Source organism: Pagrus major, chromosome 15, assembly GCF_040436345.1.
Source record: "Pagrus major chromosome 15, Pma_NU_1.0".
Classification (NCBI taxonomy): Eukaryota; Metazoa; Chordata; class Actinopteri; order Spariformes; family Sparidae; genus Pagrus; species Pagrus major.
In genome coordinates this window covers 22,887,985-22,915,939 of record NC_133229.1, presented here as the reverse complement: position 1 = coordinate 22,915,939, position 27,955 = coordinate 22,887,985, and the positions used below count along the sequence as shown (strand labels likewise).

General features: G+C 40.9%; 2 protein-coding genes across 3 annotated transcripts; one reads left to right on the top strand and one right to left on the bottom strand.

Annotated features, from left to right (window-relative positions):
- Positions 1-242: 242 nt before the first annotated feature.
- Positions 243-19,809, bottom strand: pibf1 (progesterone immunomodulatory binding factor 1). Of its 2 annotated transcripts, XM_073482669.1 has the most exons (19): positions 19,721-19,809; positions 19,172-19,475; positions 18,950-19,050; positions 17,698-17,896; positions 17,459-17,578; positions 16,466-16,599; positions 15,868-15,976; positions 15,630-15,749; positions 15,465-15,526; positions 15,202-15,327; positions 14,807-14,905; positions 10,036-10,201; positions 7,666-7,816; positions 7,228-7,318; positions 6,008-6,110; positions 3,910-4,040; positions 2,359-2,443; positions 681-860; positions 243-443 (listed from the first exon to the last, which is right to left on the bottom strand). In XM_073482669.1, exons 2-19 carry the CDS (start codon positions 19,436-19,438, stop codon positions 390-392), a joined length of 2,298 nt encoding a protein of 765 aa, XP_073338770.1. In that variant the 5' UTR covers positions 19,439-19,475; positions 19,721-19,809; the 3' UTR covers positions 243-389. The 2 variants fall into 2 exon arrangements, with proteins under 2 accessions (XP_073338770.1, XP_073338769.1); XM_073482668.1 differs by having other exon boundaries at positions 19,172-19,804.
- Positions 19,810-20,153: 344 nt separating this feature from the next.
- dis3 (DIS3 exosome endoribonuclease and 3'-5' exoribonuclease) lies at positions 20,154-27,625 on the top strand. Its single transcript, XM_073482131.1, has 21 exons — positions 20,154-20,518; positions 20,963-21,120; positions 21,310-21,506; positions 21,689-21,762; positions 21,930-22,097; positions 22,330-22,494; positions 22,731-22,844; positions 23,020-23,157; positions 23,270-23,416; positions 23,534-23,650; positions 23,738-23,839; positions 24,258-24,322; positions 24,455-24,539; positions 24,720-24,847; positions 25,141-25,227; positions 25,327-25,483; positions 25,848-26,062; positions 26,239-26,407; positions 26,621-26,779; positions 26,881-27,003; positions 27,232-27,625. Exons 1-21 carry the CDS (start codon positions 20,300-20,302, stop codon positions 27,298-27,300), a joined length of 2,856 nt encoding a protein of 951 aa, XP_073338232.1. The 5' UTR covers positions 20,154-20,299; the 3' UTR covers positions 27,301-27,625.
- The last annotated feature ends 330 nt before the right edge of the window (positions 27,626-27,955 follow it).

Genomic DNA, 27,955 nt, shown 5'->3' with positions numbered 1-27,955 from the left:
TCACAGTTCCTGCAATGGTGTTTCTCTGTAGCCACCAGTATCTGCAAACCTGGAAAAGATGAGGAAATAATGATAGACAGACCTAATAAAATAGACCACTGCCAAGAAAGAGGAATTTTTGGGCAGTCAGTTAGCGAGGAATGTGTACCCGGTGGAAGGTAATACTCTGGTTTTGGACCAGTACGCAGAGAACTTATCCTCTCTGAACAACATGAGACCAACAAAACACTCGGACACGTGCAACAGCTTCTGCTTTTGTATTTCAAAAGTCGTCAGAATATGAAAAGAAGTTAATTTACACATCTAAAAAAACATAGCCTTGATAAAACATAAGACTGTTAATGCCCTGAGTGATGATGGATAGCACCAGTAGTGACACAAATTATTGTTCATTTGGGTTTCTGCTTCAGCTTTTGGTACCAATCAGGGCCCTCTTTATTGGTCTGTAAATGAAAGAGACAGAGAGGAAAAATTATGGTTAGAAAAGTGTGAAATCAAGGCAATATTCTACAACATATCTTTGCTCAGTCGACTGCAATGAAAAGCTCAAATGAAACTAAATGACAAAAAAGTCATTTATCATTTCTTGTGAAACTAACATGCTCCTTTGTCTGAACTTCTGTCCAGGCAGGTTATGGCGGTGTGACTCATAAAAGGGTGTTGCCAAGTCAAACACTTACAAACACAGTGGGTTTGGGTTTGTTTGGTGACTCTTCTTCTGTGGTCCTGTAGATACGTTTGGACTGCTGTTTTCCAGCACCGGTGGTCTTGATACCAGTTTTATCTGTTTCCAACAGGTTCAGAGCGTCTCCCTGTCTGGACTGCATGCTGATCAGAACCTGCTTCATCACCGCCAACTCCTGCAGGATCACATGGTTCATGAAAATATGAACATGGAAACAAGGGTGAAACAGGCCTGAAATCTCAAATAATTCACCAGGTGTTATTGAAAAAATTAGTCATAATCCCAGATCAACATTTTGTCAAACATTTGCTTTAAAATGAATGTTTTAAATCATTTGTATTGCTGCTCTCTGATGACATGTTTGTCCTGCGACACAGGCAAACACAGCTGAACTCCTGAAGTCCAACTATGGGACGACTTGCAATAAGCTCAACAAGCTCAAGGGTCTGAAGGGGTGGCAGCAGGGCAAAGGGGAGGACTCTGGGCCATTTCACGGTTCTATTTATCACCCCTGAGGACATGAGCCCTGGCATGTCACACACATACGCACACACTCAGAAACACACACACAAACACGCACGAACCCTGGTGGCATCCCAAACAGCCAGGCTGAGGAACAGCTGTCTATGACAGGGCACATACTTCATACAGCAAACGGCTGGCTCGGGGTGACACACTAGCGCACACGCGCACATACGAGCACGCACAATCTTGAGGAAGCGTTGCAACACAGTGCAAGAACTTATCTGGTGTGACTCAAGGAGCTGGTTTATTTTAAGTCTAAAAAGTAGAGCAGCGATGATTAGTTGATTTAGCTTTTAGGTGATCAACAGAAAATGTATCTGCAACTATTTTCAATGATTAACTAATCATTTATAATTTTTCAAGCAAACAAAAAACATGCCAGTTTCAGATTTTCAAATGTTACTAATGTAGTTAGTGGCCTCTCCTTGTCTTTAACTATGATTAAATATTTTATGGTTTTGAACTGTTGGTTAGACAAAAGAAGACATTAAATGATAACGTCATCTTCTACATTTTCTGAAGTTATGTAGACCAAACATTTCATTGAAAGATTAATAAAAAAAACAGCTTTTTTGTAGTGTAAAGAAACAGCAGGCAAGTAAAGGTGAAAAAGTGGCAGAACTGGTTGACTTTATGTGTTTCCACAGAAGCACAGGTTACAGCCCAGGCTAGCAGTTAAAGCACCAGCAGCACTATGACCTGTTCAAACACCGACAATGGCCAGGTGTTGCAACAAGGTGGTTTCACAACTAAATCTTTATTTCCAAAGGAAGGTTTTGTTGGAATATTCTGTTTCTTACCATTTTAAACAGTCATATATATTGATATAGAATAGGGGATAATAAATGCAGTTGTCTTAACTAGTGGTCCTTGTCCACATAACGCACTTGGAAGCGCTGGGATGAAGCACTTGTGCGCTGAGAGAAGAGAAAATGCTGCACGTGGGTCTATCTTGACAACTGCTGTTGTATGATCAACAATGTCACTTTGCTTTTTAGTATCTTTTTGCCAAACGTAGGATTGCTTGCCCTCGTACCTTGTATGGACGGTGAGCTTAATACATCACATAAAACAACAACAACAACAACAAACCCACATCATATTCCAAACAAAGAACACCTAACAGTGAACGTCATCGTCATGTGTACCTCTCGATGATTGAGGAGTCTCTCCAGATCGGCGGCCATGTTGTTTTTCACCTGCTGCAGAGCAGTCCGTTCTTTCCTCAGAGAGCTGGGGTTACATCCAAAACCAGAGAGATCAGATCTTGAGCCAATATAAAAACATTGCTATACTTCCTATGAGTCATAACCTCAATATCTAATATTACTATAGTTACTCATAGGGTTGTGAAACTTACACACAAAACATACACCTACACCCAAAGGACCACAATGGAAATATGATCTTGGCCTTGGATTATGTGTCATCTATTTTTTTAGGCTGTCAATAAAAAATCTCCTGTGTCCTGTGAATCACTGATCAATGGTTTATGTGAGTCTTTCAGGCAAGATTGTAGAAATATTGAATATTGTATATAGAGTAAATGTACACTGTTAATTGGGATGCATTTTATTTTGCGTTAGCGTGGGTTCAGTTCAGGTTAGGGTAAACACAGGATATATGCAAAGGTGGAGTATGAACCTGTGATTTGAATATTGCTTCATTTGTGTGACTGTGTCTAGATGGAAGGTTTACTAGCATAGTGATAATAAATCACTGGTATAGATGCCAACAGTCAAACAATAAATCAAATATCAGTCATGCATTTCTCAAATATACCAAATAATCAGTTGCGTGTTAAAAAACATGTTTGTTAGGTTTGCATCATGTGAGAAAAACTCTCCAAAGTACTGTCCAAATGTCTTTTTCCTAAGGCTGTGGAACATTCAAGCAGGAGCTTGTAATGGGGGAGCTTTAAAGCAAATCATCTTGCAAATCTTGAGACAACAGCCTGGTGGCTTCAGTACTAAGGACTCTGGAAAAAAAATGTAAACTCCTTACAGCCTCTGAGCTGAGTGTGTTTTGAATATCAGCAAACAAACTGAATAGAATTAATGCTGAAGACGGAGAGAGTGAAAGCACAGAAAGTGAGAGTGTCCTGTGAGCTGTGTCTCTGCTGTTAAACAGGTAGCACTGCATAGCCACAGGAAACTTCAATATCTCTGTCAGATGGGAAGGTTTAAGAGGCTTCAAAGCATTTTAAAGGATTTTTCCGTCCTCCTGCTCGCCCCAGGTGAGAGCCCAGTGGTAGTGAGCAGCAAGAGAAAACCTGCAGTCTGTCGGTTTGCATATTTCTCAGGTTAAAATACAGTGGGGGGCGAGGACGGGGGTGGGGGTTTGGTCAGCTCCAGATTGTGCTGATGTGAAACAATCAATTTATTGGGCATAGACAAACTCATGCACACATGCAGGTTTCGCACAAGGACAGAATGAGCAAGGTGTGAGAGGGCGAGGAGAAGAAAAAAGGCAGATAGGGATAAAGCAGTGACGCCCAAGGGCAGGGAGGTCTGGCAGGCTGCCATGATAAGTAAATTACAAGACACAAAATGTAACAAATGAAAATTACACAAAGAGTTTGGCAAGCGAAACAGAAGGCTTAATTGGCTTCAATTAAAAAATATGTTGATAATCAGTTTAGTTCTGTTCCTTCTTGCACAGAAAGACATGTTACCTCTCTGGGACTGTGTGTTCTGTACCTGACATCGTCTTCAAGGGAGGTGACACGCTCCGTCAACGTGCTGATCTGCGCATCCCGTTGTCTCACCGTCTCAATCAGGTAGCTATAGGGCTGCTGCGTCTGCTGTAACAGTTTGTTGGCTGCCAACAACTGTGGAACATACACATGTGCATAACTGAGTAATTTCAGCAACCTCAACATTGTCGAGGTTAGCTTGGGTTGCATTTTATTTTTCCACTTGAGAAGTTCACCTGAGGATCAGGTCGGTGTTGTTTCATGTGACTCGTACGGAGAGTTGTGTATGTTGCAACACCAATAGCTAAACGTGTGTCACCACATAAAACAGTACAGGACTTCACTGGTAAATGCTGTAGTAAACAGTGAAGAAATGTTTCCACTTAAAACTGTCTTCTCATGTGGTTAAAGGTGCTATTTGTAAGAAAAGTTGATTTTTGAGTCTCATTCCCAACTCGTCAAATACTGACGCTTTGAAATTATAGGATGTGTCAGCTGCCAACCCAAAGAGTCAGTTTCCTTTCCTTTTCTTACAAAAGCACCTTTAATATTATTAAATAGTGCAATTCTGTCAATATTTGTGAATGAGTCTTGGAGCAACAACCACAACCATGTTTGTATCTTATCTCTGATGTCATCAGGGTCGGCTTGAGTGCCCATAAATGTGAGTTTTTATGATGACTTATCTAAGTCGCATCCTTTTTATTAATAGTAGTACACTTTAAAGATCAGGCTATAAAGAGGGAATGCAATGAAAATTCACAATCTTAACTAGATTACTAGAAAAGCACCTTTACAGTGTTTTGATGATCCCTCATGTAAGAGTCTGCATGTATAGCTCAGTCAGTATTAAACTTAATCTGCGACACAATAGATAAAGTTAGGGTGTTACTCATTAAACCACTTTTACAGCCAGCCAGTAGTGAGTAGATGTGGGTGGGAGGGGAAGGACAATAGTTAGTTAGTCAGGGCACCTGTGTGGGTGGTAAGTGGTTAACACCCAAGCTTTTCTTGGTGACTAAAAAGCATAATATTTCACCCTTTCCTTTCATACTGGATGAGAAATGAGGTATTTCAGAGTGCCAGTCAATCACAGCTGACAGCTGAAAAGCCGGCTTATTTAGTCTCAAATCAGTCCGGCCCCACTTGCACAATCCTCCCCTCTCATTGAGATTATAATAAGGAGTGGGGGGCAAAGAAGCACGCACACTGGCTGCCAGAGCCATCATTCTCACACTTTCAATCCTTACTGGATGATTTTTAGCATCAGAGCACGAGTAGAAGACAGTTCACATGTAGTCACGCAGACGAAATACACACACCCAATATTAAAGGCTCAGCGTTGCACACACATGCACATGGTGTGCCAAACACAACAAAAGCCTTAATGACTGGTGTGGTGAGTTGTTGGGAGAGTGAAGAGCCGTCACGGTTTTTGGCACTGCTTCCCACTATGTCAACAAGTGTGACAAGTACTAAGACTTGAACTTCTCGTTTTTCTCATATAAGGTCTGTCGTGTCTGCTCTCAAGCAACCTGTCATTTTCCAGACACGGCTTTAGATGTAGACTCAGTGATCTGGCGGGACTATTGTTACCTTCGGACAAAAACTTCAGGGAAAAAAATAAGCAAAAGAGACTCTCTTCAACGAGTTTTGAAATGGGTTTCATGATCTATTTGATGCCCAACAAGCTGCTCAATCAATTTCTTCTACCAGAGAGAAAAGTCACCCGGAGGAGTCTGTCATTTAAATGACCTCTCGCCATTGACTTTCACATTAAAGTGTCAAGACATTGTGTGTGAGGGCAAATGGAAGTTGATGAGAGAGGAGACGCCGAGCTTGGCTCTGTGATCATCAGGAAGGTAAACGCCAGCTGGAATAAATCATAATGCATTTGATCGAAACTGCGGAGTAACCATAATCTGAGATGCTGTGGGAGATTTGAGATGGTGGGAAAACAACTGTGTGTAGCAGGTACCAACTTGCAGAGCTTTAGGTTTGAAAACATTTTACAAGAAATTAAACTTAATCTCATTAATGATGATCCCCAGGCAGCCACAAAAACCTGACTGTTGTGCGTGTGTCTGCGTGTGTGTGTTTACCTCATCAGATAACTGTCCTGACTGTGACTTGTGTCTCTCCAGCTCTCTCCTCAGTGACGTGTTCTGCCTCTCGAGCTGCAGCACCCTGCGGGCCAGGTGAACGCTGCACGACAGCCGCACAGACACAAACACAGCTTTGGAAATTCCGAAACATGACAGCACCAACAAGTTTACACTGGTGTATTACTTCCACATTGTTTACCCTACACTTTATGTTACCAACAGATGCGATCAATTCGAGACTTGCATCAAAGATTAAGTGTGGAGAAAGAACTACAACCTGATAATTGTTGCCATTTAGAGGCAAATCTAGACTGAACATGTATCTTAAAGCCACTGTGGAAAGGATTTTAATGACATGAGGTAGCTGATAGCACTTCATACTGCCTTTAAATGTACCCTTTATATGTACCCTGTGGTGTTTTGTACACAAAGACACACAATACACACAAAACAAACACAACACATGCCATAACATTGAACACAATGATATGTTACTGTGGGTGGAATGTGAAGAAGTACCAGTTTTGTCATAATGGTGTCTGTGTACTGTATTATGGAGATAACAGAGATACTGAATTTAGCATGCTAACAAGCTAGCCCCGACCACCCCCGGTCCAAAGCTCCTGTGCTGGCAGTGTAAACAGAAACACTTCCCCAGTGCTCCAAGCTCCCAGTCTGGTCTGCCAGCTGCACAGCTAACTAAGCTAACTAGCTAACGGTAGCTAAAGTTAGCAGCAGTTAGTAGCTATCCTAGTGATATGCTGCCCCCTGTTTATTTTGAGTACGAATTCGACAGGACTCCAATTCTTACATATTGCAATAGTATCAGGACTTGGGTTAGATTTTATGAAAATATGAAGGATTATTTACTTATTTTGGTTTCTTTAATCGGGAAAGAGCACATTAATTAACATCAGTCAAAAAATTAAACAATGTAGCCAGGCCGGATTTGGCTAGAATGCTGATTTACATCCATAGTCCCTTGGCAGCCGATGTACAGATATACAATACTAAAACAGAATACATTATAGAAATAGATTATAACTGCTGTCTTCTTTTGCATTACAAATGTTTTATGAGATAACATGCATTCTTAATGTTGTTATCCCTACCTATTTTAAATTATATTATAAACATAAATTATATATATATTTAATATACTTTTATTCTCATAATGTGCCCTATCCTTTAAATGTGAAGTGTGTCATGTACTGTACCTCTGTTTTAGTCTTCTTTTGGCTGTTGTGGGGACGTTGGCTCCGTAGCCGTATGAGAACAGAACTCTCTCTGCCTCCTCTTCATTATCAACTGGCAACAGATAAATACAACAAATAAATATTGGCTATACTTTTCTCCAGGACCGTCATGAGTAATATTCTATGTTTTTACACGGCATTTTCTATTCTCCTAAACCACTGTCTCATCCACTGTCACAAGGCCGTCCATTACAGCTCCACAATAGCAAATACATATTTTTCCATTATTGTTCCCTCCTACATCTTAATCCAATATTGTTATCTTTCAGTTTTATTACACTTATTCTCTGATGCCAGACACAAATATTTGAAAGAATCAGTGCTAGTCTGTGCTCTTTCTGACTTCAGAGCAATGTGAGTAATGTCATGGGTACTACAGAGCCAATGCTACGCTCTTACTTTCAGCAGCCTGCATTGTGACTTGATCCAACTCCTGCTCAAGCTTTTCATACGTCTCCAGCCGAGATGCCTGCTCGGCATTCTGAGCTTGCAGCTCCGCCGACCGCTTCTCTGATGACGTCTGCAGCCTGTAAAACTCCTGGGTCAGGAGCTGACGCACGGGAGGAGAAAGACAGAAGCAGATGAGGAGCAGGGGGAATTTTCCGCATTGTTTTTTCTGCGGCGGCTAGAAAAATGATTTCTTTTGAACATGTGAAAAATGATCTCTCTGAAGAATAATATTCATGTAAATGTTAGATTCTGGCGTCATCATTCTATAAATAAGAACAAAACATTTATTTCTGTTATTTTTTAACTTTTTTGCACAGCCTAAAATTGTGCTATAATATTTTTTAACACGTTATTTAAACAAAAAAGAAAAAAAAAACATTATTGGAACAATGTTAAAGCGCTATTTAACATCTACATTTACTGAAATGTTCACACCTGTACCATTCATCACTCCTCTTTCTCCAACACATTTACAAGCACAGACAAAGACATTCACAAAGAGAGAAAAGGGAAGGGAAAAACAAGAAGAGTATTTAAATAAAATGACTTTTATCCCAGGCTGGCTTTAAACCTCACTGTTATAAAGAACTGGAACTAAATCAACTAATTAATAACACACTTCAATGTCAAAAACTAGCATTTAATTCACTGTTTTGGATCCTCTGCCTTTCTTCCTCCTTCTTCTATGATCATGTGCAATGCATGATTACACTGTGTCCCTCTTACAGGCCGGACAGGGTTATATACAGGTCAAGAGGTGGACCTCAGCTAAGTGCATTCAGACATCAAGAACAATCTGCACTCAATTAACTTCCTTTATAAATGGGTGTGCTACAGAGATAAGAATGGAGCCACTGGACTGGCACACTAAGACAGATATATACCTGACAGTGGAACATTAATTTTTAAGTACTGCTGAGAAGAACAGTGATTTTAAGCAGTTGTGAATTTTTAGTTGTAGTCATTCAAGTGATGTAGGAAGCTTTTCTGCTCTCTTTCTGGCTTTCACAATGTTTATGAGGAGACTTTGATTTAAAGAGGTCATATTATGCTAATTTTTCATGTTCATATTTAGGTTATTTTTCCCATATGGTGCATTGCTGCTGCCCCCCTTTTCACACTGTGTCAACGCTCGTTTTGCTACAGAGTGAGATATGTCACCTCTGTTTAAATCTTTGGTGAGAGTTGCACACACGCATTACTTAACGGGCAGGATGTAGCCAATCAGAGGCAGAGTAGGGCTGGTCATGCCGAGCAAGGTAGTGTGATCTAAAATGACACCACTACAGCAGTAGCAACTGTATGTCTGCTGACTGACTGGAGTGTATATATTTTATAATAAATATATAAAAATATATATTTATATAACTCCTGTTACATAGTGACGCACATGAGTCACGAAAGTAAAGGCTCGACTCCAAACCAGGCGTTTCAGGCAGTGCAGGAGCAGTGTTTTCTGTGGGACAGAGTAACTCGCTTTCCCGTGGACATTGGGCTTTTTCACTTTGCAGACCTTTTACATGCACAAAAATGCTACATAACACAATAAAGGAAAGGCAAAAACCCAAAAAGCAGACAAGGCAGCAATGTGTAAATCAGTCATATCGTTATTCACAAAATTGTATCATTATGTCCAATTAATCAGTCATCAACAACATGACTGAACATGACTGAAGACTTCACAATATTGTGTGACTATGTCTAATTAATTAATTTGTCATCAACACCATGACTGAACATGACTGAAGACCTACAAAACAAGCAAATGTTAAAGGTGGTATCCTTGTTTCTTTTCCAGTTATACTGCTTATTGCATACTTTGTACAGCTTTTAAAGAAAAAAAATTGAGCACTTTCAAGGTACTTCAACCAAAATCAAATCATGATTATTTAATGCTCGCTAATTTCAACTCCAGGAGACGAATAAATATGAGGACAGGATCTTTTAATTTCAAATATTAAAAGAAATGTCAGTTTGAGGGATTGTGTAGATGAAACTCCAAATTATGTTGAAAATCAAGCATTTTTCAGGGAGTAAATTCGATGGTTAAAACTGAGCATTTTCTAAACTTTCAAGACTTTGTACAAACCCTGTGAAAAAGGTTGCAAATGAGGCAAAGAGGGATTTTCTGAATCGCTTAAATTTGACCTGTTAATACAAGCTGTCTAGACTTCAAATCAAGCAGTGACATTAATTGGCTGAAATCAAATCATGAGAGCAGAGAAAAAGACTGCACTATGATCGACTGGTAACTGGATACATCCCTTCAGGGCAACAGGTAAAACGTTTTATCCTTTTTGTCTTTGGGGTTTAAAGTACCTCCAGTTTCTTCTGCTGTTTCTCACACTCCGCCTGGCACTGAGCCAGGGTCTTATCCGTCTCTTCTTTGACCATCTGAGCGCGCTCGGCTTCGAAGGCGTGCAGCTTGGCCTGGTTGGACAGTTCCGCTACCCTGCTGTCAGTACCCAGCTGGAGCTGACGAAACCTGCAGAGACAAGGAGATGAATATGCATGTAGTAGGTGTATTAAAATAAAGGAGATAATACGTTTGGGTGCATCTCACACACAGAGGGTAAACTCAGCCCTGGGCATGCCTGGTGGTTTCAAACAAATGTTGCAATGTCCTACTTCACATAGATACAATTACCTTTGATGATAATGTTCATGATAACATGTTAGTTTTTCGAAATTGGCAAGGAAGTGACTATTTGGCGTGCCTCTGTGCAATGAACATTTTTTTATTATGACAAGTTTTTTTTATGTTCACTGCCTGGCAGCAACAGTGTTACAGTAAGTCACCAAGCAGGAAAGCAAAGTCTTAAATCATCGGGTTACAGAAGAGTATTTCTCAACGATGCTCGCAGCGATGTTTGGTCTTGTTTGATCTTTCAATGAATGTAGTTGGCAGCTACAGAAAGGTGTTCCTACTTAAGAGTTTGGTAATTAGGACAGAAGACAGAACATATTCTACAGTTTCTGATTCTCAGGTCACACAATCCTGCATCAAGTCGAAGTCGTTTCACATAAGTGCATGTGGAGGGGCGAGCTCGCACACAATGTGGAGAAAGGTAGCAGGGTTCCTACACCTTTTCTATGGTCAAATTCATTCATTCAATCATTCATTTTCAAGGTGCATTTTTAAGCTTTTCCAGCATTGGCATTATTTATTAACAGTATTTGTTTTTTTTATTTAACGTCTATTTGTATAAGGACAGCTATGTAGCATAAACTGATGCCACACACCAACACATTTATAGCCAATACATATTTCTTTCATCACATTAAATCAGATCTAGTTGGGCTATAAACAACCAAAAGTATGTTTTGTGATAGCATTCTACAGAAGGGTGCCAAATTAAACTAAAACACAAAAAAGGTTCATGTTTCAAAATGTGTCAGCTGTCAGTAAGTATACTTGGCATCCTAAACAACCTGACTGAGCCAATATAGAACAATTTTTTTTATGAAAGTAATGCAGTTATAATTTCAGTCAGTTTCAAGCACTCAATCCAAAAGCACTTTTGAAACCCTGAAAATACCACATTGAAGTGTTTTCAAGGATTTCCAGCGACTGTACGAACTCTGTGGTAGAAGCACGTTCCCTTAAAAAAAAAGAAAAGAAAAAGAAAAAGCCAACTGAAACTGAACTGCAAACTGAGTACAAGAGACACATAAAAAGCGGATAATGATCATAATAACAATCTATTATCTAATTATATGTAATTATTATATAATCCATCATCCTTTGGGTTCTTTATCTGCCAGCAAGCATTTGTTAATACACCTTTCCAAGTATGACAATTTTCTGATTTGCTCTTTTTTATATATATTCTTAAATTGAGTGTCATCAGAGTAAAAGAAATATTTTAAAGACATCACTTTTTGCTCTGGGAAATTATGAAGGGCATCTTTCATTATCTTTAGATGCTTTATAGACAAAACAATTATTTGATTAATTAAAAGAAAAATCCACACATCATTTGAAAATGAAAATCATCATTTGCGGCAGCTCGGAAAGTAAGATAAGAACGGGCAGTGGTTTTCGAGCCTCTTCTTCAGGCAGCTTTCACACACTCTCACAGAGACTCCATTAAACCATGGAGGTTGGTTGGATAATATTAATAACTCTCGATTACAGCTGGCCTGATAGGATTTCATCATCCATGGAGCGCAGGCCTGAGCTGTGGGCTCACAGTGACAGACATGTATACTTGGTCGACATTTTAAGCCTTCTTTTACTTTAATGGCTGCTGCGATCTGGACGCAAAGAAGCAAAATGTTCCTAGAAAATGTAACTTACTTTTCCAGAGGAGTGCAGTCAGCCATGATCTCGCTCTGTCCTTTTAAATGCCAATTTTTAGTGGGAATATTTACAGCTACAACAGCACCTGACTCAGGGGTTCCCAAAGGCAATTTCATCACAACAAGTTTAGATCTGCTAGAGAGGTGATAATGGAAAACTGTCCTCAATACTCTGTCTTTGTTTTTGACAAGTTAATCACAATAACTGGCCTTTTAGACATCATTCTGACACCGAGCTCAGAGATTCAAGTTGGTCCTCTTTGCTACAACCATCCGACGCCATTTAAAGCTTGTCCGCCTCATTCTTTGCCCCAAAAATAGGGGCATGCGTGGGGTTAGGGGTTAAGGGCTTGTGACTAGCATCTGTCGTTGCTGGCTTGCGATGCGACGCAGAGGGAATGTGATCGCAGCAGAGAGAGTGCAAGGGAGAGTGAAGTGTGTGTGTGTGTGAGTGAGTGTATGGAAAGACCAACAGCTGGTGGCTTGGATCTAGAGAAATGACTGGCATGTAGTAGTAACCCAGGACAGGGACACTACTGCTGCTGCTGTTGCTGCTGCTGTTGCTGTCTGTGTGTCTGAGTCTGTCATTTCAGATACAAAACAAGCTTAAAATAAGAAATGCTGACAAGTATTGAAGCAATGCAAATTAAGATACATTGTGAACATATTGCTGTGCATAATTCCTTTCATAAAAGACAGACATGTATGTATGCAGCACAAAAACAGGATAGTTTGTTCAGTAGGCTTACTGAAAAGCTTCCTTCAATGAGAAGAAAATGCAGGCTTAAAGTATGTGCGTGTGCGTGTGTGTGTGCAGGGATCACAATATATCTGTTGCAATTTCCACGCAAGATTTGAAACTTCCTGCAAGGCCATGACCCAGAGGCACCTTACAAAACTACACTGAGATGAGCATTGTTGCCTAAAGCAAAAATATGAACCAAGAACTTGGACACAAATCACTTAAAGTCAGTTTAAAAATTGGAAATGACTAAAAAGCACAATTTGTCCAAACACTGGCCAACACTAAAACTCTTAGCTTAGCCAACTCTGTCAATACAAAAGCTTTGTCAAGAACAAGAAAAGGAACTGCAGAAAGTAGAGAAGCTGTTTAAAATTTGTTTAAGGAGATTTCCTCAGTACGTAAATTATCTGCAGTACTACATAGCGACCTGTCTCTTAGTCTGCATTCAACCTGCACTGAAACTATTTCACTCCCGAGAGGAAGGCAGCCAGGCCAGCAACACCACTTGGTACTTCAGTGAACTCTGACTTCCCATTTGACCTTCTGACCCCTCAGTTACAGCAAAGCCTATATGTGATCTTTAGTAAGAGACAGATCACAGCCACCGAAGTCCTGCCGCACCCACAACATGCGCTAATGACAGACTGCTGCTGGCTTACACATCAGCTTTGAAGAAAGAACAAGCTCTCAGCTTCCAAAGAAATACCAAGGACTCCAGCCTACACAAATTTAAGTCACTATCAAGAACAGTAACCCACTGATGATTGGCCAACAAAGACATGGAATGAATTTGAAATATGAGGTGGGACAATTAAATACTGTACTGACTGGCCCAAGCTTTCTTAACACTCTAACAATTGGCCTCAGGTGAAGTTGCTTAGCTCCACGGAAGTGACCTACATTTGATTGCAGCAGAGTAGTAAATTCTGGCTCCTAAAAAGATCACAGGAGCTGCCGAACATAGTGATGTTTGCTAAAATGCTACATCACGTCATACACGACTGGTGGCGCAGTCCTTCCTGAGAAATGGTGAATACTGAGAAGTTGAGCAAGAGCCGGGAACGTATATGTGTATGGTCATTATTGTGTACTTGGCTCCCACTTTAAACCATGTTAAAAGATTAGTTCACCTAAACCGTGTGAAAAATGAGCAACCAAGTACGGCTGACATTGCTTCAAAGGAAGAAGCTGTTCAAAGACCTGGAAACAGCTGGAGAAACTGTTTTTCTGTGTACTCAACCTGGATGCCTTGAATAAATTGTAGAAACTGATGGAATATCAGCACAGTATTGGACTATATAAAAAATACAAATAACTGTCAAAAGGAACATTAAAAACAAAGAGTGGAGGGCAGCAAACCAGTGTTGCAGCGTCTAGTCTGCCTGAGAAGAAGAAGGAACAGGAGCATTTTTCTTATATTATTATCACAACAGCAGTGCCTGCATAATGTAATATTTCCCCATGACTAGTATGCAATTCATCTACTGTTGGTTTCATACAAAAGGTTTTAGGCGTACTAAAAAAAACTCACATACTTTAAAGAATTTTGGACGCAGCCAGGAGCTGAGCTACCGCTCATAAAAATGCCAAGCTTACATCAACCAACACGCTGAAAAAAGACCATTTATCTTCTACAACAACTTCAAATGTTGGTCATGCCTCTTCGTTCATGTACAAGGGTTCAACTCTCCAAGAATGAGGGCACAGGTGTGCTAACGTCAGCTGCGGCTGATGCAGGGGACCTGGCTTTAAGGTTATCAAACACAGTGGAGTCTTTGGCTTTTAGATATATATTGTTTGACTAGGGAGACATCTGTCTCTCTCTCTCTTTAACGTGACTTTAAAGACGTGCTCTCAGGTACCGAAATTTGAATCGGTACTCGGTACTACAGACATAATTCGGTTGGTACCCAAACCTACTCTCTATCTGAAGAAAAAAAAAGGAATCAAAAGTAAAACTAAATGAGCTGCACTAAATATAGATTGTAAGGACCCCCTTGTATCAAATCATCATGTGTTCATGTGTATGACGGGAAAACTCACTGTTCCAGCAGTTGGTCATATCTGGACTGAGAGTCTCTCTCAGCAGCCACCGCTCTGTCCTTCTCCAGCACCGCATTGTCTCTGGCCTCACGCAAGTTCCTGGTCAAATACACACACACAGTTAAAAAAACACGACACCTTTAAGAGGGAATCTGCATGTCCTGTTATGTCATACATAGCAGAAGTCATGTTGGTATTTCCTATTTTAATGCTACTGTGAAGTATCTGCGGTGAGAGATCTTCCTCTGTTCTCTCTTCATGATTGGTTAGCTTGATAATAATTGATATGGCATGTTAATAAAATGTGGAACTTACTCTGGTTTGAAAAGCACCCTTTGATATTTTGATCACAGTTTGTTTTTTTGTTTTTTTTACCAACAATAAAGGACTGATACCTGTTCTCCCTTTCATACATCTCCCTGGAGGTTCTCTGCAGGTTGTCTATCTCCTGCCTGGTCTTTAACCTGATGTTCTCCAACTCCTCTCTCAACTTGGTCTCGTACTCTGACTTATAGCGGTCTCTGTAGTAGAGGGGAAAATATGAATACGGTTATGGCAGATGAAACTGTCAATGTCAAAATGTTGTGATTTCTACAGACATTCTCTGGCACAGTAAAAACACTGGAATTTTAGCTGGTGTGAAACAGTAGGGCCTAACCTGGAAGCTAAATATTTCTCGTAGGCGTCCTCTCTTGCCTTCTTAGTGTCTTCCAATTGTACCTAGACCACAGAGACAAGAAGTGAAAGCATGTTAGATGATTCCTTCAGGCTACAGAATGTCTTTTGTGTCACATGAGCCTAACAGCTGATTAACTGCACGGACCTGCAGCCTCTCCAGTCGGTCTTCTTCATGTGCACAGCGGACACTCAGCTCCATGTTCTGCCTGTGTAGGTACTCCTTGTCCTTCTGCAGGAGAGTCACTGACTGTTGCAATGTCGCCACCTGGAGGACAAGAAGAGAAAAATGAGAAACTATAACAGAACATACCACTCCCAAAAAGACTTCTATGAAGGCAAAATATATGTTTATATGTTTGTGTATGTAGGTGTGTGTGAAGCACCTCTTTGCTGAGTGTGTTCCTTTCTCTTGTCAGTGCAGTGTGAGTCAAGTCTAGTGTCTCAAATCTACTCGTTAGCTCCTTCAGTTCTGCTTCAAAGTTGTCACGCTCACTATGAACCACATCAAAAAAGGTTAACAGACAATTAAAGTTACGTATCATAACAACAATCTTTGTAAGTATTCCAAAAACCAACCCAGGTGTTCACCATGTCACACATCAGGTAGCAGTTGATTCTGTTATAACAATGTGGTTTTAAAATAAAACATTTAATAAACTCAATAACTCAAAGGATCAAGGAGTTACAGCTAATATCCAAGAATAAGCTGCAAGTTGCTCTCAGATGCCCCTCGTCCAAACCATACAGAGTATTCCCAACGTATGTAAACAAGCAAATGTGGTCAATACCCTGATCGGATTCTCTGGATAATGTCCGCAGTTCACATGTGAAAGGGGCTTGTGTTTTTCCATGTACTGCTCTGGAGATGTTGGCTTGGTCCCATTTCAAGTGCTGCCTCCTTCTATGTGCACAGTCTACAAAACCAAACTGTAACCTCTGTTACAATGAGCAGGTCTACAGAAGAGTCACACAAGCACTCACCGTTTGATGTTTGGGTAGTTTTCTCTGCGATAGTCTCCTTCTTGGATCTGCTGTTTGGTATCGGCCAGTTCGAGGGTCAGTCTCTGGCTCCTCAGCTCCAGCTCAGTACGTAGCCGCCGCTCCTCCTCGTAGCTCTGTGGATATGCAGAATAGACAACACTTGCATTACATAAAGTGTTGATATTATTAGGTAAGCTGTAAAAATGGCAGGATTTTACCCTCTGAACACACTAAACTCCTTCTAAAATTTCCAAAAGCATCTTGATAAGCCTTCATACTCAAATTATTATTAAGTCTCCAAGGGTCTCATGTTTGCAAAGAAAATACTTTCTGTGCAATTACACCACAAACAGCCGGTGCTTGGATTCATGCTATTTTTGCCAAATACTGACCCTGCCCTCAGCATGTTGCATCATTATGTCATCAATGAGCCGTTTATGCCTGCAGGGCCACTGCTGACTATAGATTAACTGGATGGGGTTTTTTTTATAAATCACACCACTCTCAGTCTGAACACTGCAGGCTGTGAAAAGGATCATTTCGAGCCTGCACGTTACATAAACAGAACAGGTTTAAGGGAGCTCACATCACGTGTCTTCCCCTTTTTTCACACATCGTTAAAAGGTAAATGAACCTCCTGACCCTGTCTGCATTCATCATGTCTATGCTTTCTAAATATGTGACTCAGCCTGGAGGAGTGAGTTTTTGTTTCAACCGAGTTTGCACTTCACAGTTGAAAAGAAAGAAATCAAAAGCAAAAATGCAACTGAACACATATTTATGTGTGCTCACAAACACGTGAAAAGTAAACAAAAAGTAGTACACTGCAAAAACAGGTTCAACAGTGTGTTTATTTGAACTTTACCCTCTACACGTGTATGATCTGAACAGAGATGAAAAAGAAAAATTCTAGAAATTCAAAACATGTTATGTCATACAGAATGATTAATGCGACCTAGAGTAGTAGTAGGTGTAGAAGCTTGTGTGTGGTACCTCCATCAAAGCCTTCATCTGGGTTCTGTGTGTATCCAGATCCTCTGTCAAACAGCCTCTTTTCACACTGACCTCAGCCAGCTGAGCTCGCAGAGGAGTTACCACCTCATAGAAACGCATCTAAACACAGCACAAAGAAAGAAAAATTCACCATGTACCGCATCGTATCAACATTAACATTAACGGGGTTCAACAGGGTGGAGTACTGTAGAGGTTAGGAAGAGCTCCCCCATACTTACAGCTACGTACTCCTGTATGGAGATTTTGTCGTCTGGCAGGTTGCGGAGCTCCTGGTACCTGTCCTGTGAGATGTCCAGATCCCTGAGAGACCTCCGCAGCTCTCCACCCCTCTCACACAACTGTCTGTTGGTCTCCTCCAGCTGCTGCTGCCTGAGCAGGATGGCCTCCATCTCTTGCTTACGCAGAACCTGCTGCTTCCTAGTGAGGACAATCACATAAACAATGGGATAGTTAACACAGGTAGAGTTATCCTTGTTAAAATTTGCTCAAACACATATTGCTATTGAAGTTTTTTAATATCTTCTAGCTCCGCCTTCTTCAGGGTGTGTATTCTTAAATGTTTTTTTTTTAAGTATTTTTTTGGCCTTTATATGGCTTTATTCATAGAGCAGGCTCAGGGCAGGCGGGAGGCAGGATGGGGGAGAGAGGGTGGGTGGCGCGCAGTGGGGAGCCCCAGGCTGGGACTCGAGCCCGGGGCTGCTGCAGTGATGCAGTACATGGGACGTCTGCTCTACCAACTGAGCTAAAAGGCACCCTTAAATAGGTTGATTTGGAGTCACTAGGTCACATGACATGGAAGCTATTGAAAAATAACTGCTGAAGTTTGATAAAAATATTCATATAAAAAAGAAGAAGCAGTAAAATCCATTAAAACGAGGTGTGTCCTATATGACCTGTGTAGTAATACATTTTGGTATTGATTTGGAGTCACTGGGTCAAATGACATGGAAGCTATTGAAAAGAAATGCTGAATTTTCATAAGAAATATTCATATAAAATAGAAGAGGCAGTCATATGTAATCAAAAGAGGTGTGTCTTATCTGTCCCATTTAGTAATACAATTTGGCATTGGTTTGGAGTCACTGGGTCACATGACATGGAAGCTATTGAATAAAAAAGCCATTGTCTTATTATTTTTGCAAAATAATATACATAACAAATTAGCAATCAAAATAAGCCTGCTACATGAAATCAGTTTAGTATTACTTTTATTATCATAATATTCACTAATATCATCCAGTCAGCATGAAGAAACATTGTTTTGTGTAAATCAAACAAACAATAGGATAATTTATGGACGGTCCCTAAGTCAGCCTCCAGCGCAGCCTGGGGTTCTGGGAGGGGAGCTGACCGTCCTCCTGCTGCCAACACTGGGTGAAACTGAGTAAGAGGCGCCTCTGGGTGTCTCCGGGGTGAATGTCTGTCCAATACCTGACCTAAAACTAACTTCACCTCAGTCACTCTCCTCACCTGTTCTCCTCTTGAGCTAGTTTCAGCTGGCTGTCCAGTCTCAGGGCAAACACTTGTTTCTGATGTAGAGCATCATTCAGCCTCTCCTCCAGCTCCTCAATCTGAAATAGAAAAAGACAAGCATGGAGATATGTCTGGAAATGGTACTTATCTCTCATAAATCTACCATATGAGGTGAACAGTGTGTATGTGAACATCTTTCCTCCGACTCCTCTCCTCTACCTTGGACATATGATCGGCCTTCATGTTGTCTATGATCAGGTTTTTCTGAGAAAGCTCGATTTTCAGCAGCTGCAGGTTGTGCAGCAGCTCCTTCCTCTCGATCAGCTGGCGGGTCACCTTCTGGGAGCCGTCCCGCTGCTCGTCGGACGAGGACACGTCCTCGGTGGTGGGCACGGTCGTCTCCAGGCTGATGTCCTCCGACTCCAGGTCCAGGGAGCTGGAGACGTTGGCTGCCGTCGGCCTCAGCTGTTGCTTCTTGGGAGGCATTTTTGTTTTGTTTTTGGTGCCGACTTCGCGTTATAAGCTAAATTAGCAAGACGAGTTAGCCGGTGACTTTAGGAGAGATTAGACATGAGTAAAGTAGCTGGGCTAGTTCACGTTAGGTGAAGAGTTCAAAGACATCGCGATATCTGATACTTTAACGCTAGCTTACAGCAATGACATTAAAAACAAATCCTGAAAGACCACCAGAGTGCTATATCGTTGTAAAAAAGACTCATAACATAGAAAATATCGTGTTCGCTCTAATTCGGCGTTAAAGTGACATACCGGAGCTGACAAGAGCGCCTGGACGGTTGTTTTTATTTTCAAGAGTCCCGCTCCTAGCCGCCTGCTAGCCGCCAACAGCTTGTCTCCGGTGGCGCCGCCTCTCCTTCGCTACAGCGCCCCTTGTGGTGGTTACGTGCATTACAATCGACGTCCACTCATTACAATGGACGGGGCATGCAGTACCACCTCCTGACACATAGGGGCGCTGTAAGGTGAATTACTTCTTATGAAGCCGGCCAAGCAGACTTCTTCTTCTGCTTTGTTTTCATCGAGCAAGAATTAGATGGGCAACAACAATTTAACACGGACTTTAAAATTATTTCACACAAAAACCGTATATTGTCGTTGTGTCTTCACGCGTAACTTGTTCACTGTTTTTTACGACACTGGCTCTGAATATAGATTCACATAAAAGAGATGTATACGACAGGAAAATAACTCATGAAATCCGACTTCTCCGGAAAGGTTTTTGTCGGCCAACGCATTCAGTTTACACATGGGTAGCTAACTGTCTGCTTGCAGTCAAATGGTAAGATAAAAACATCGGGATTTAAACCTTCTGAGGCTTCTATCGTCGTCATGTTGAAATCTAAAACCTTCGTTAAGAAGACCCGGTCGGGTGGGGTGATGAAGATAGTGCGCGAACATTATCTGAGAGACGATATTTGGTGCGGAAGCGAAGTGTGCACTGAATGCAAACAGGAGTCCACGGTGCTACAGAGAGACGCGTGTATTGAGAGCAACCTGTGCTCTTATCCACATTATCTGATCCCTGACACGAATGTGGTGCTGCATCAGGTAAAAATAATGAAGATTTTCTACTTCTCCTGGACATCTCATTTCATGTGTGTGGCTTTGGATCACCTAGCAGTCTAATATGATGACACCAGACATCTTGACATGTAATTCTCTATTATAGTCCCAGGTTGTGCCTCTCATGATAACACAGCAAAGACATAATTCAACTTTATTATAGATATTTTTGAATGAATAGCAGTCTTGAATGACAATCTCTTCCTTTCCCCTTAGTCATATATCCTGCTTTGTGTTTCTTTTCATGACTATAATGTTCATCTGTTAATAAAGTTATGCAGTAGAGATCTAACATAGATTTAGGTAATGGAAATTCCTTGATTCCAGAAAAATGTGATAACACATGTCACTTCTTTTTTTATCTGCACTCATATAACCTTTGATTCTGATTGTCTTCCACCTCATGTTTACAATTTCTGTGTCCTGCAGATTGACGTGCTTGAAGATCCTGTGATTCGTAATGTGATCATCCTTCAGACTGTGCTGCAGGAGGTACGACACCGCAGTGCGCCAGTCTACAAACGCCTGAAGGACATCGTACATGAGAAGGATAAACACTTCTACACCTTTACTAATGAACACCACAGGTACAAAGCAGCTACTGCCTTTTTTTTTACTGCACCACATTGTCTTACATGATAGTAACATGTAAAAAGCAAAAGTAATCAGTTACAACTCAAATTCCCCTTCACACAAAGACTTTAAGACTTCCCTCGTGATATACAGTGGCTTGTCAAAAGCATGAAAGATTTTTTGACTGTTACACATTTTTTCAGAGAGACATTCATTGAACGAGAACCAGGAGAAAGCGCCAATGACCGGAATGACCGTGCAATCCGCATGGCATCAAAATGGTACAGCCAGCACCTGAAGACGTCCGAGTCTGGCGCAGATGGCCTCAAGGTGGTCCTCCTCACCAATGACCAAGGGAACAAGCAGAAGGCAGAAGAGAGCGGCCTGCTGGTGTACAAATGTAAGCTGTCTTTCTTCAGAGAAAGAAAATATCATGGGCCATTGTAGCAATATATTAGAGATTAGTAAGAAAAGCTCTGTATATCAAAAACACAACAACCGTCCATTTTTCGTAGAAGCCTCCATTTTAAACGGCATTAGCTGTATTCATCACTTACAGCCATTTATTCACTTACATTCTAGGTGAAGAATACATCAAGAGTCTGATAGCGAATCCTGAGCTTGTGGATCATCTGGCTTTGTCCAATGATGAAAAGGTAAACACTTTTTGTACTATTTACATCAAGAGATAAAAATCTATTACTGTATGTAGAATTTGTATCTGTATCCTCTGTTTACATCCCTGCCTTTTATTTTTGCCTATGACCTACGGGACATCATATCCTCTCTCCTTCCATTGATGCGTTTTTCTTTCCTCCCGCAGAATGAGGTCACCAGCAGTAAGGTGTTATTCCCAGAGCACCTCCCACTGTCCAAGATCCAAACAGGAATTAAGAGCGGCTCCTTCCTTCAGGGCACCTTTAGGGCCAGCAGGGACAACTATCTGGAGGCAACAGTCTTTGTCCAGGGAGAGGGGGAAGACAGCACAGAGGTGTGTTTGTACATTTGTTTGTGAATGGACAATATTTTTTTGAACAATTATCCAAAACCTGGAACTTTAAGGATCCCCAAAACCTTATCTGGCTGTGGGTGAGAATTTATCATGTTGTGTTCAGATGTAGTTTACCAGTTAGAAGAATTACTACAAGTTAATTGACAGTTTGAAATAGTAAAGTAGCTGCATTTGTTTTAAGCGCTGTACTGTCCCTTCGCCCTGCTGCCAGGTTCTTCTCCAGGGTCTTCAGAACCTCAACAGAGCAGTGCACCAGGATGTGGTTGCTGTGCAGCTGTTGCCGCGGGATCAGTGGGTGGCGCCCTCCTCAGTTGTGCTGCAGGATGAAGGCGCAGCAAAGGACGATAATGCCGAAGAAGAGGACGAGGAGAAAGAGGTGAGTTTGACTGCCTTTACTTAAAGCTGGAGGAGGGTGTAAGTTGTTTCACTTTTTATAATCAGAATACAATTTAGCAGGGTGTTATATGGATGTGGATGGACAGTATCTGGGTGCAAAACAAAAACCATGCCTGTACTTTGTTTTTTTTTTAACCTTGGGACTGAATGACAACCATGATTTGGCCTTTGTAGCTACAGTATCTTAAAGACCTCTGTGTTTCTGTGTCTGAGCAGTTGAGGATATTGGCAGCTGAGGCAGCCAGGAAGCCCACAGGGAAAGTAGTAGGAATCATTAAAAGGAGCTGGAGGCCATTCTGTGGCATGCTCAATGTCGCCCAGATTAAAGAGGTAAGTCTAGACTGCTCCATAATGCTGCATGTCATACTCTTTGTGTTTGTCATATCATATGCATTTCAACTTGAATTTATGAATCTTCCTGTATGTAAATATTACACACTGTCTACTGTTTCCTTTCCTCTAACCCTCAGCACTGACCATCGCTTTTCTTTCCTTTTTCATTCAGTCAACCCGCCATCTTTTCACCCCAGCAGACCGCCGTATCCCTCGCATTCGCATTGAAACGCGTCAGGCAACCACACTGGCTGGCCAGAGGATCATGGTTGCCATTGATGGCTGGCCCAAACACTCCAGATACCCAAATGTGAGTTGGAACCTCTTCAGACTGTCACGTCTTTGAATCATGACATGTAATGATATGCACAAATATGCCAAGTCTGTCCAACAGGAGAATTCATTTTTCCCTCTTCTTTCAGGGTCACTTTGTGCGCAGTCTGGGAAGTGCAGGGGAGAAGGACACAGAGCAGGAGGTGCTGCTCCTGGAGCATGACGTCCCCCACCAGGCCTTCTCTCAGGCTGTGCTCAGTTTCCTTCCCAAGATGCCATGGGCCATCACACCAGAGGTAATAGCAGCTCTTCTTGAGACACACTGAGCAGTGTTTTAGTCACAGCTTTGTTGATTGTTTGAAAGCACATATGTGTAGGCTGTGTATGTATCTATCTGAATGTGTGTGTTAAAGGACATGGTGAGGAGAGAGGACCTGAGGAAACTGACTGTGTGCAGTGTGGACCCTCCAGGATGTACAGACATAGATGATGCTCTGCACTGTAGAGAGCTGGAAAATGGAAACCTTGAGGTACACATACTATGCACCTACACTAAAAGGTAACAGCAGTAAGTTATTTGTGTCTGTATTTCATAGCATGTTGTTTGTTTTCTGTAGGTGGGCGTCCACATCGCTGATGTCAGTCATTTCATCAGACCTGGCAACGCTTTGGACAAAGAGGCTGCGAACCGCGGCACCACTGTGTACTTGTGTGGCAAAGTAAGGAAAACATCATTACCAACATAAAATTCAATAATTCAATAAAAGACAGACTCCATAGACCTTCTGATTTTTATATTTTGAAGTGTAGTTAAATATTTGAAACTTTGAACCATGTTTTCCCCTATTTGGCTTGTTGACTTTTTGCAGGTTGGTACATGACCATTATTATGTCTCGTTTTACTATTTTTGCACCATTCATCTTTTTAAATTCACTCCGAACATATAACATCTGAATATTGAATGTTTCTAAAATCTGCTTATGAAGTATGGCCAGTTTTCTGGGAGGGATATTTAGATTTTTATTGAAATCAAAAAATATTGATTTTGAATCTGGTTGGTTCAGAAAAATGTGTTTTGGTTTAAAAAGACTAAAATAAAGCAAGTCACATTTTGTGTTTGATTTTGTTTCCATCAGAGAATAGACATGGTTCCTGAGCTGCTCAGCTCCAATCTTTGCTCACTGCGCTCAAATGTGGAAAGGTGAGGACAAGAGAATACCTACACAATAATCAGTATCATCAATGCTAAATTTTTGACAGTCAGACTGATGTTCACTGAATGCAGTTAAAATATCTCTCTCTATATATATATATATATTTTTTTTTTCACCAGGTTGGCTTTCTCATGTATCTGGGAGATTAACCACAAGGCTGAAATTCTGAAAACCCGGTTCACAAAAAGCGTCATTAACTCTAAGGTATAGTACCAACATACAGTGGCAGAAATTATTATTGCATAAAATGCTTGCTGCTTTCATATGTTTCTAAGACACACATTTTCATGGTCAAGATAAATGAATAAATGAATGAATGAATGAATGAATTTTTGTTGTATTTATGTTTCCTTGTTTTCCCCTCTTCTGTTCAATCTGGTTCAGGCTTCTTTGACCTACGCTGAGGCCCAAATGCGGATTGATGACACCAGCATGAATGACGATATCACCAAGAGCTTACGGGGTCTCAACAAACTAGCCAAAATCCTGAAGAGACATAGGATAGAGAAAGGGTAAAGACTGAGAGTTAGAAGCAGTAGAGGCTTAAAAACAGATTACAAAATGGGGTTTGGGTAGAAAATGCTCTAGGTTTTTAGTTTTTATTCATCTGTTCACGGCTCAATTACCTTTTAAAATGAGGTATCATAAATTCCAGTTGAATTCAAATCAACAGCATTTGGGAAAAACAATTAGGAGCTATGAGGAAAGAATACAGGACATTAATTTAGTTCATCATAACCCTAAAGCTATTTAAACTGTCTGTATTTAACACAAGTTGTTTTGTTTTGCATTTGATATCCTTCAGGGCGTTGACGTTGTCATCTTTAGAGGTCCGTTTCCACATTGACAGTGAAACCCACGACCCCATTGACCTCCAGACCAAAGAACTCATGTAAGTACCCTGATATTTCAAAAAGGAGCCTTCTACATAATCTTTTTTTATATTCTTTTTGTTTCAGACATATGTAAACTCTCATCTCTTGGTTATTAGGGAGACAAACTCCATGGTAGAGGAGTTCATGTTGCTGGCCAATATTTCCGTTGCCCAGAAGATTTACGATGAATTTCCAGACTGTGCCATGCTGAGAAAACATCCAGCACCGCCTCCATCCAACTACGACATCCTGCTCAAGGCTGCAAAGTCCAAGGTGAGTGGAAATAGATGGTCATTGCATTGGTTTTCAAGTTATATGCTTGTTTGTTGAGCAAATTTAATCAATTTGCCTTGTTCTGAAATCAAGGATGGTGTCTATTAACTGATAGTAGCATCTAAAATATGAGCTGAATTACATTTAAACCTGGGTTCAGACCCCTGAATCATTGCCCACATCTATGATTTGTTCAGTGATTCAAACAGCTACACCCACATTTAAGGGGCAACTTTTATTTTATGCTTTCTAACAATATGTCCAGTAGGCAAATGATAGTAGACAAAACAAAATACCTGTATAAGATATAACCATGATTCCTGCTATAAATATATTGCACTTTGTTTCCTTTTTTTTTTTTAAGGAAGTGGAGATCCACACAGACTCGGCCAAAGCACTGGCCGACTCCCTCGACGTGGCCAAAGTGGACGGCTTCCCGTACTTTAACACGCTACTGCGCATCTTGGCCACTCGCTGCATGATGCAGGCTGTCTATTTTTGTTCTGGCATGGACAGCGATTTCCACCACTACGGCCTCGCTTCACCCATTTATACACACTTCACATCACCTATTAGGAGGTATGAAAACAGACATTCTGCACACATTGACTAAATATGTTGGGTCGGGCCTTTATAACAAAGAAATGCTAACAATTCATACGCTACAGTTCTCTCAAACCTCCTTATGTTGTCCATATTCTTCCCTTTTTCTCTTAATCTCAACCTCCACCCTGATCATCTGCTGTCCTACACAGGTACGCAGATATTATAGTACATCGCCTGCTGGCTGTGGCCATAGGAGCAGACAGCACCTACCCAGATCTGATGGACAAACATAAGCAGTCAGCCTTGTCTAACAACCTCAACTACAGACATAAAATGTCTCAGTATGCACAGAGGGCATCTGTGGCCTTCCACACACAGGTAAACTCATATAGACACACTGGTTTGATTTCTGTGAACTTGTTTTGGCCTGACTGTCTTGAACCGTGATGAAATTTTGACTGAACTTGTGAGAATCAGCATCATGTCCATTTATAACCCCATGAACCTTTTGGCCTGAGTAAAAGTAGATTTAATCAGACGTCACATCATACTGCATAAGTCAGACTTTTAATAGAAATGATCTCGTTCCAGTTGTTCTTCAAGAGCCGAGGCATCCTGAACGAAGAGGGATTCGTTCTGTTTGTGAGGAAGAACGCAATCATCGTACTCATCCCAAAGTTTGGCCTGGAGGGAACGGTCTTCTTTGACACCAAAGACAAGGCAGCCCCACACCTTGTTTTTGATGAAGAGGTACAAACACAAGTCATTCTTTTTTCATAAATGGTTAGATCAACACTGATAAACTAAAACAGTCAGAGGACTGTGGTTAACTCTTCTGTATGTGTGTTTAGGGTCCCTCTCTGAAGGTAGAGGAGCACACCTTCTGCATATTTGACAAGGTGAAGGTCACCATCAGCCTAGACGCCTCCAATGTTCAGCATCAGAAGATCCGCATGGCTCTGATTGACCCTGTGGTAAGGACTGATGAAACACAATTATTGGTACCTTTACGTCTTTAGTTTTAGAGTAAGATGTTGAATGTTTTATTCTGTTTTGTGCTTCTGCTAACAGCTGGCAGTATTTAGCTTGGATTGATGAAATTTTACATCTTGTTTTCAGTTACTCCTCAGAGCAGAATTTACTCAATTTACTCAAAATTGCCAGCATTTTTGTTTAATGCAGCTAATTGTCTTTTATTTTAGATCCCTGGTGTGAGCGTTCCAGCCCCAGATGTTGGACCACAGGCCAAGAAACCAAAATTGGACCGCTGACACAGAAAGCAGCACAGTAAATCATCCGAACCACCAGCTGATCTTCCAGATCAGGAAATGAAATAAGTCTATGAAAGAACCAGTTTGGACTCTCTGATGGATGACACAATTAACTGTTATGAGCAGGTGTATCTATTTTAATACATTTCCCACAGTGAGGCCACACTGCTCCAGTCTCACATGCACCACTCTGTTCATATTGTCATTTTATAATATAGACAGGTGCTAGAGACTGCCATATAAATGACTGCCAGTCATAAATGTATTGTAACCTGTCAAATAACAGTCTAATAGATGACTGAGTCATTAAAGTGTTTTTTACCCATTTGGTTTTGTGTGTTTTGTCGACTCATTGTGAATAATCTGTAAAACTTGATGTATTTTTTTTTACAGAGAATGGTTCATAACAGTTTGGAACAAGTTGTTTTTGTCTACTGCAGATGTATTCAACTGGCAGCCCTTTAACAACCTTACTCTAGCCCTTTGATCATTTTGTTAGCAGGCTTATTACCCTATTCATTTGGTGTGTCTGTTGCTAAGCATGAACCCTGGCTGTTTTAAACAGAATTTACAATAATCAAACAGACAACCTACTTTTCCCCCCGTTCTTGTATTTTATGTTTTTCTCAATTATGAAAACTAATAAAAAGTGGAG

Bases quoted from the DNA above. Each gene is read 5' to 3' on its own strand.
- dis3 (XM_073482131.1), top strand. From the start codon at position 20,300: ATGTTGAAATCTAAAACCTTCGTTAAGAAGACCCGGTCGGGTGGGGTG. The intron at 23,158-23,269 runs GTGAGTTGGAAC...CTCTTCTTTCAG, and splicing joins AACACTCCAGATACCCAAAT to GGTCACTTTGTGCGCAGTCT. The intron at 27,004-27,231 runs GTAAGGACTGAT...CTTTTATTTTAG, and splicing joins TGGCTCTGATTGACCCTGTG to ATCCCTGGTGTGAGCGTTCC.
- pibf1 (XM_073482669.1), bottom strand. From the start codon at position 19,438: ATGCCTCCCAAGAAGCAACAGCTGAGGCCGACGGCAGCCAACGTCTCC. The intron at 7,319-7,665 runs GTAAGAGCGTAG...ATCTGTTGCCAG, and splicing joins CACAATGCAGGCTGCTGAAA to TTGATAATGAAGAGGAGGCA. The intron at 861-2,358 runs GTACACATGACG...GTGATCCTGCAG, and splicing joins GACTCCTCAATCATCGAGAG to GAGTTGGCGGTGATGAAGCA.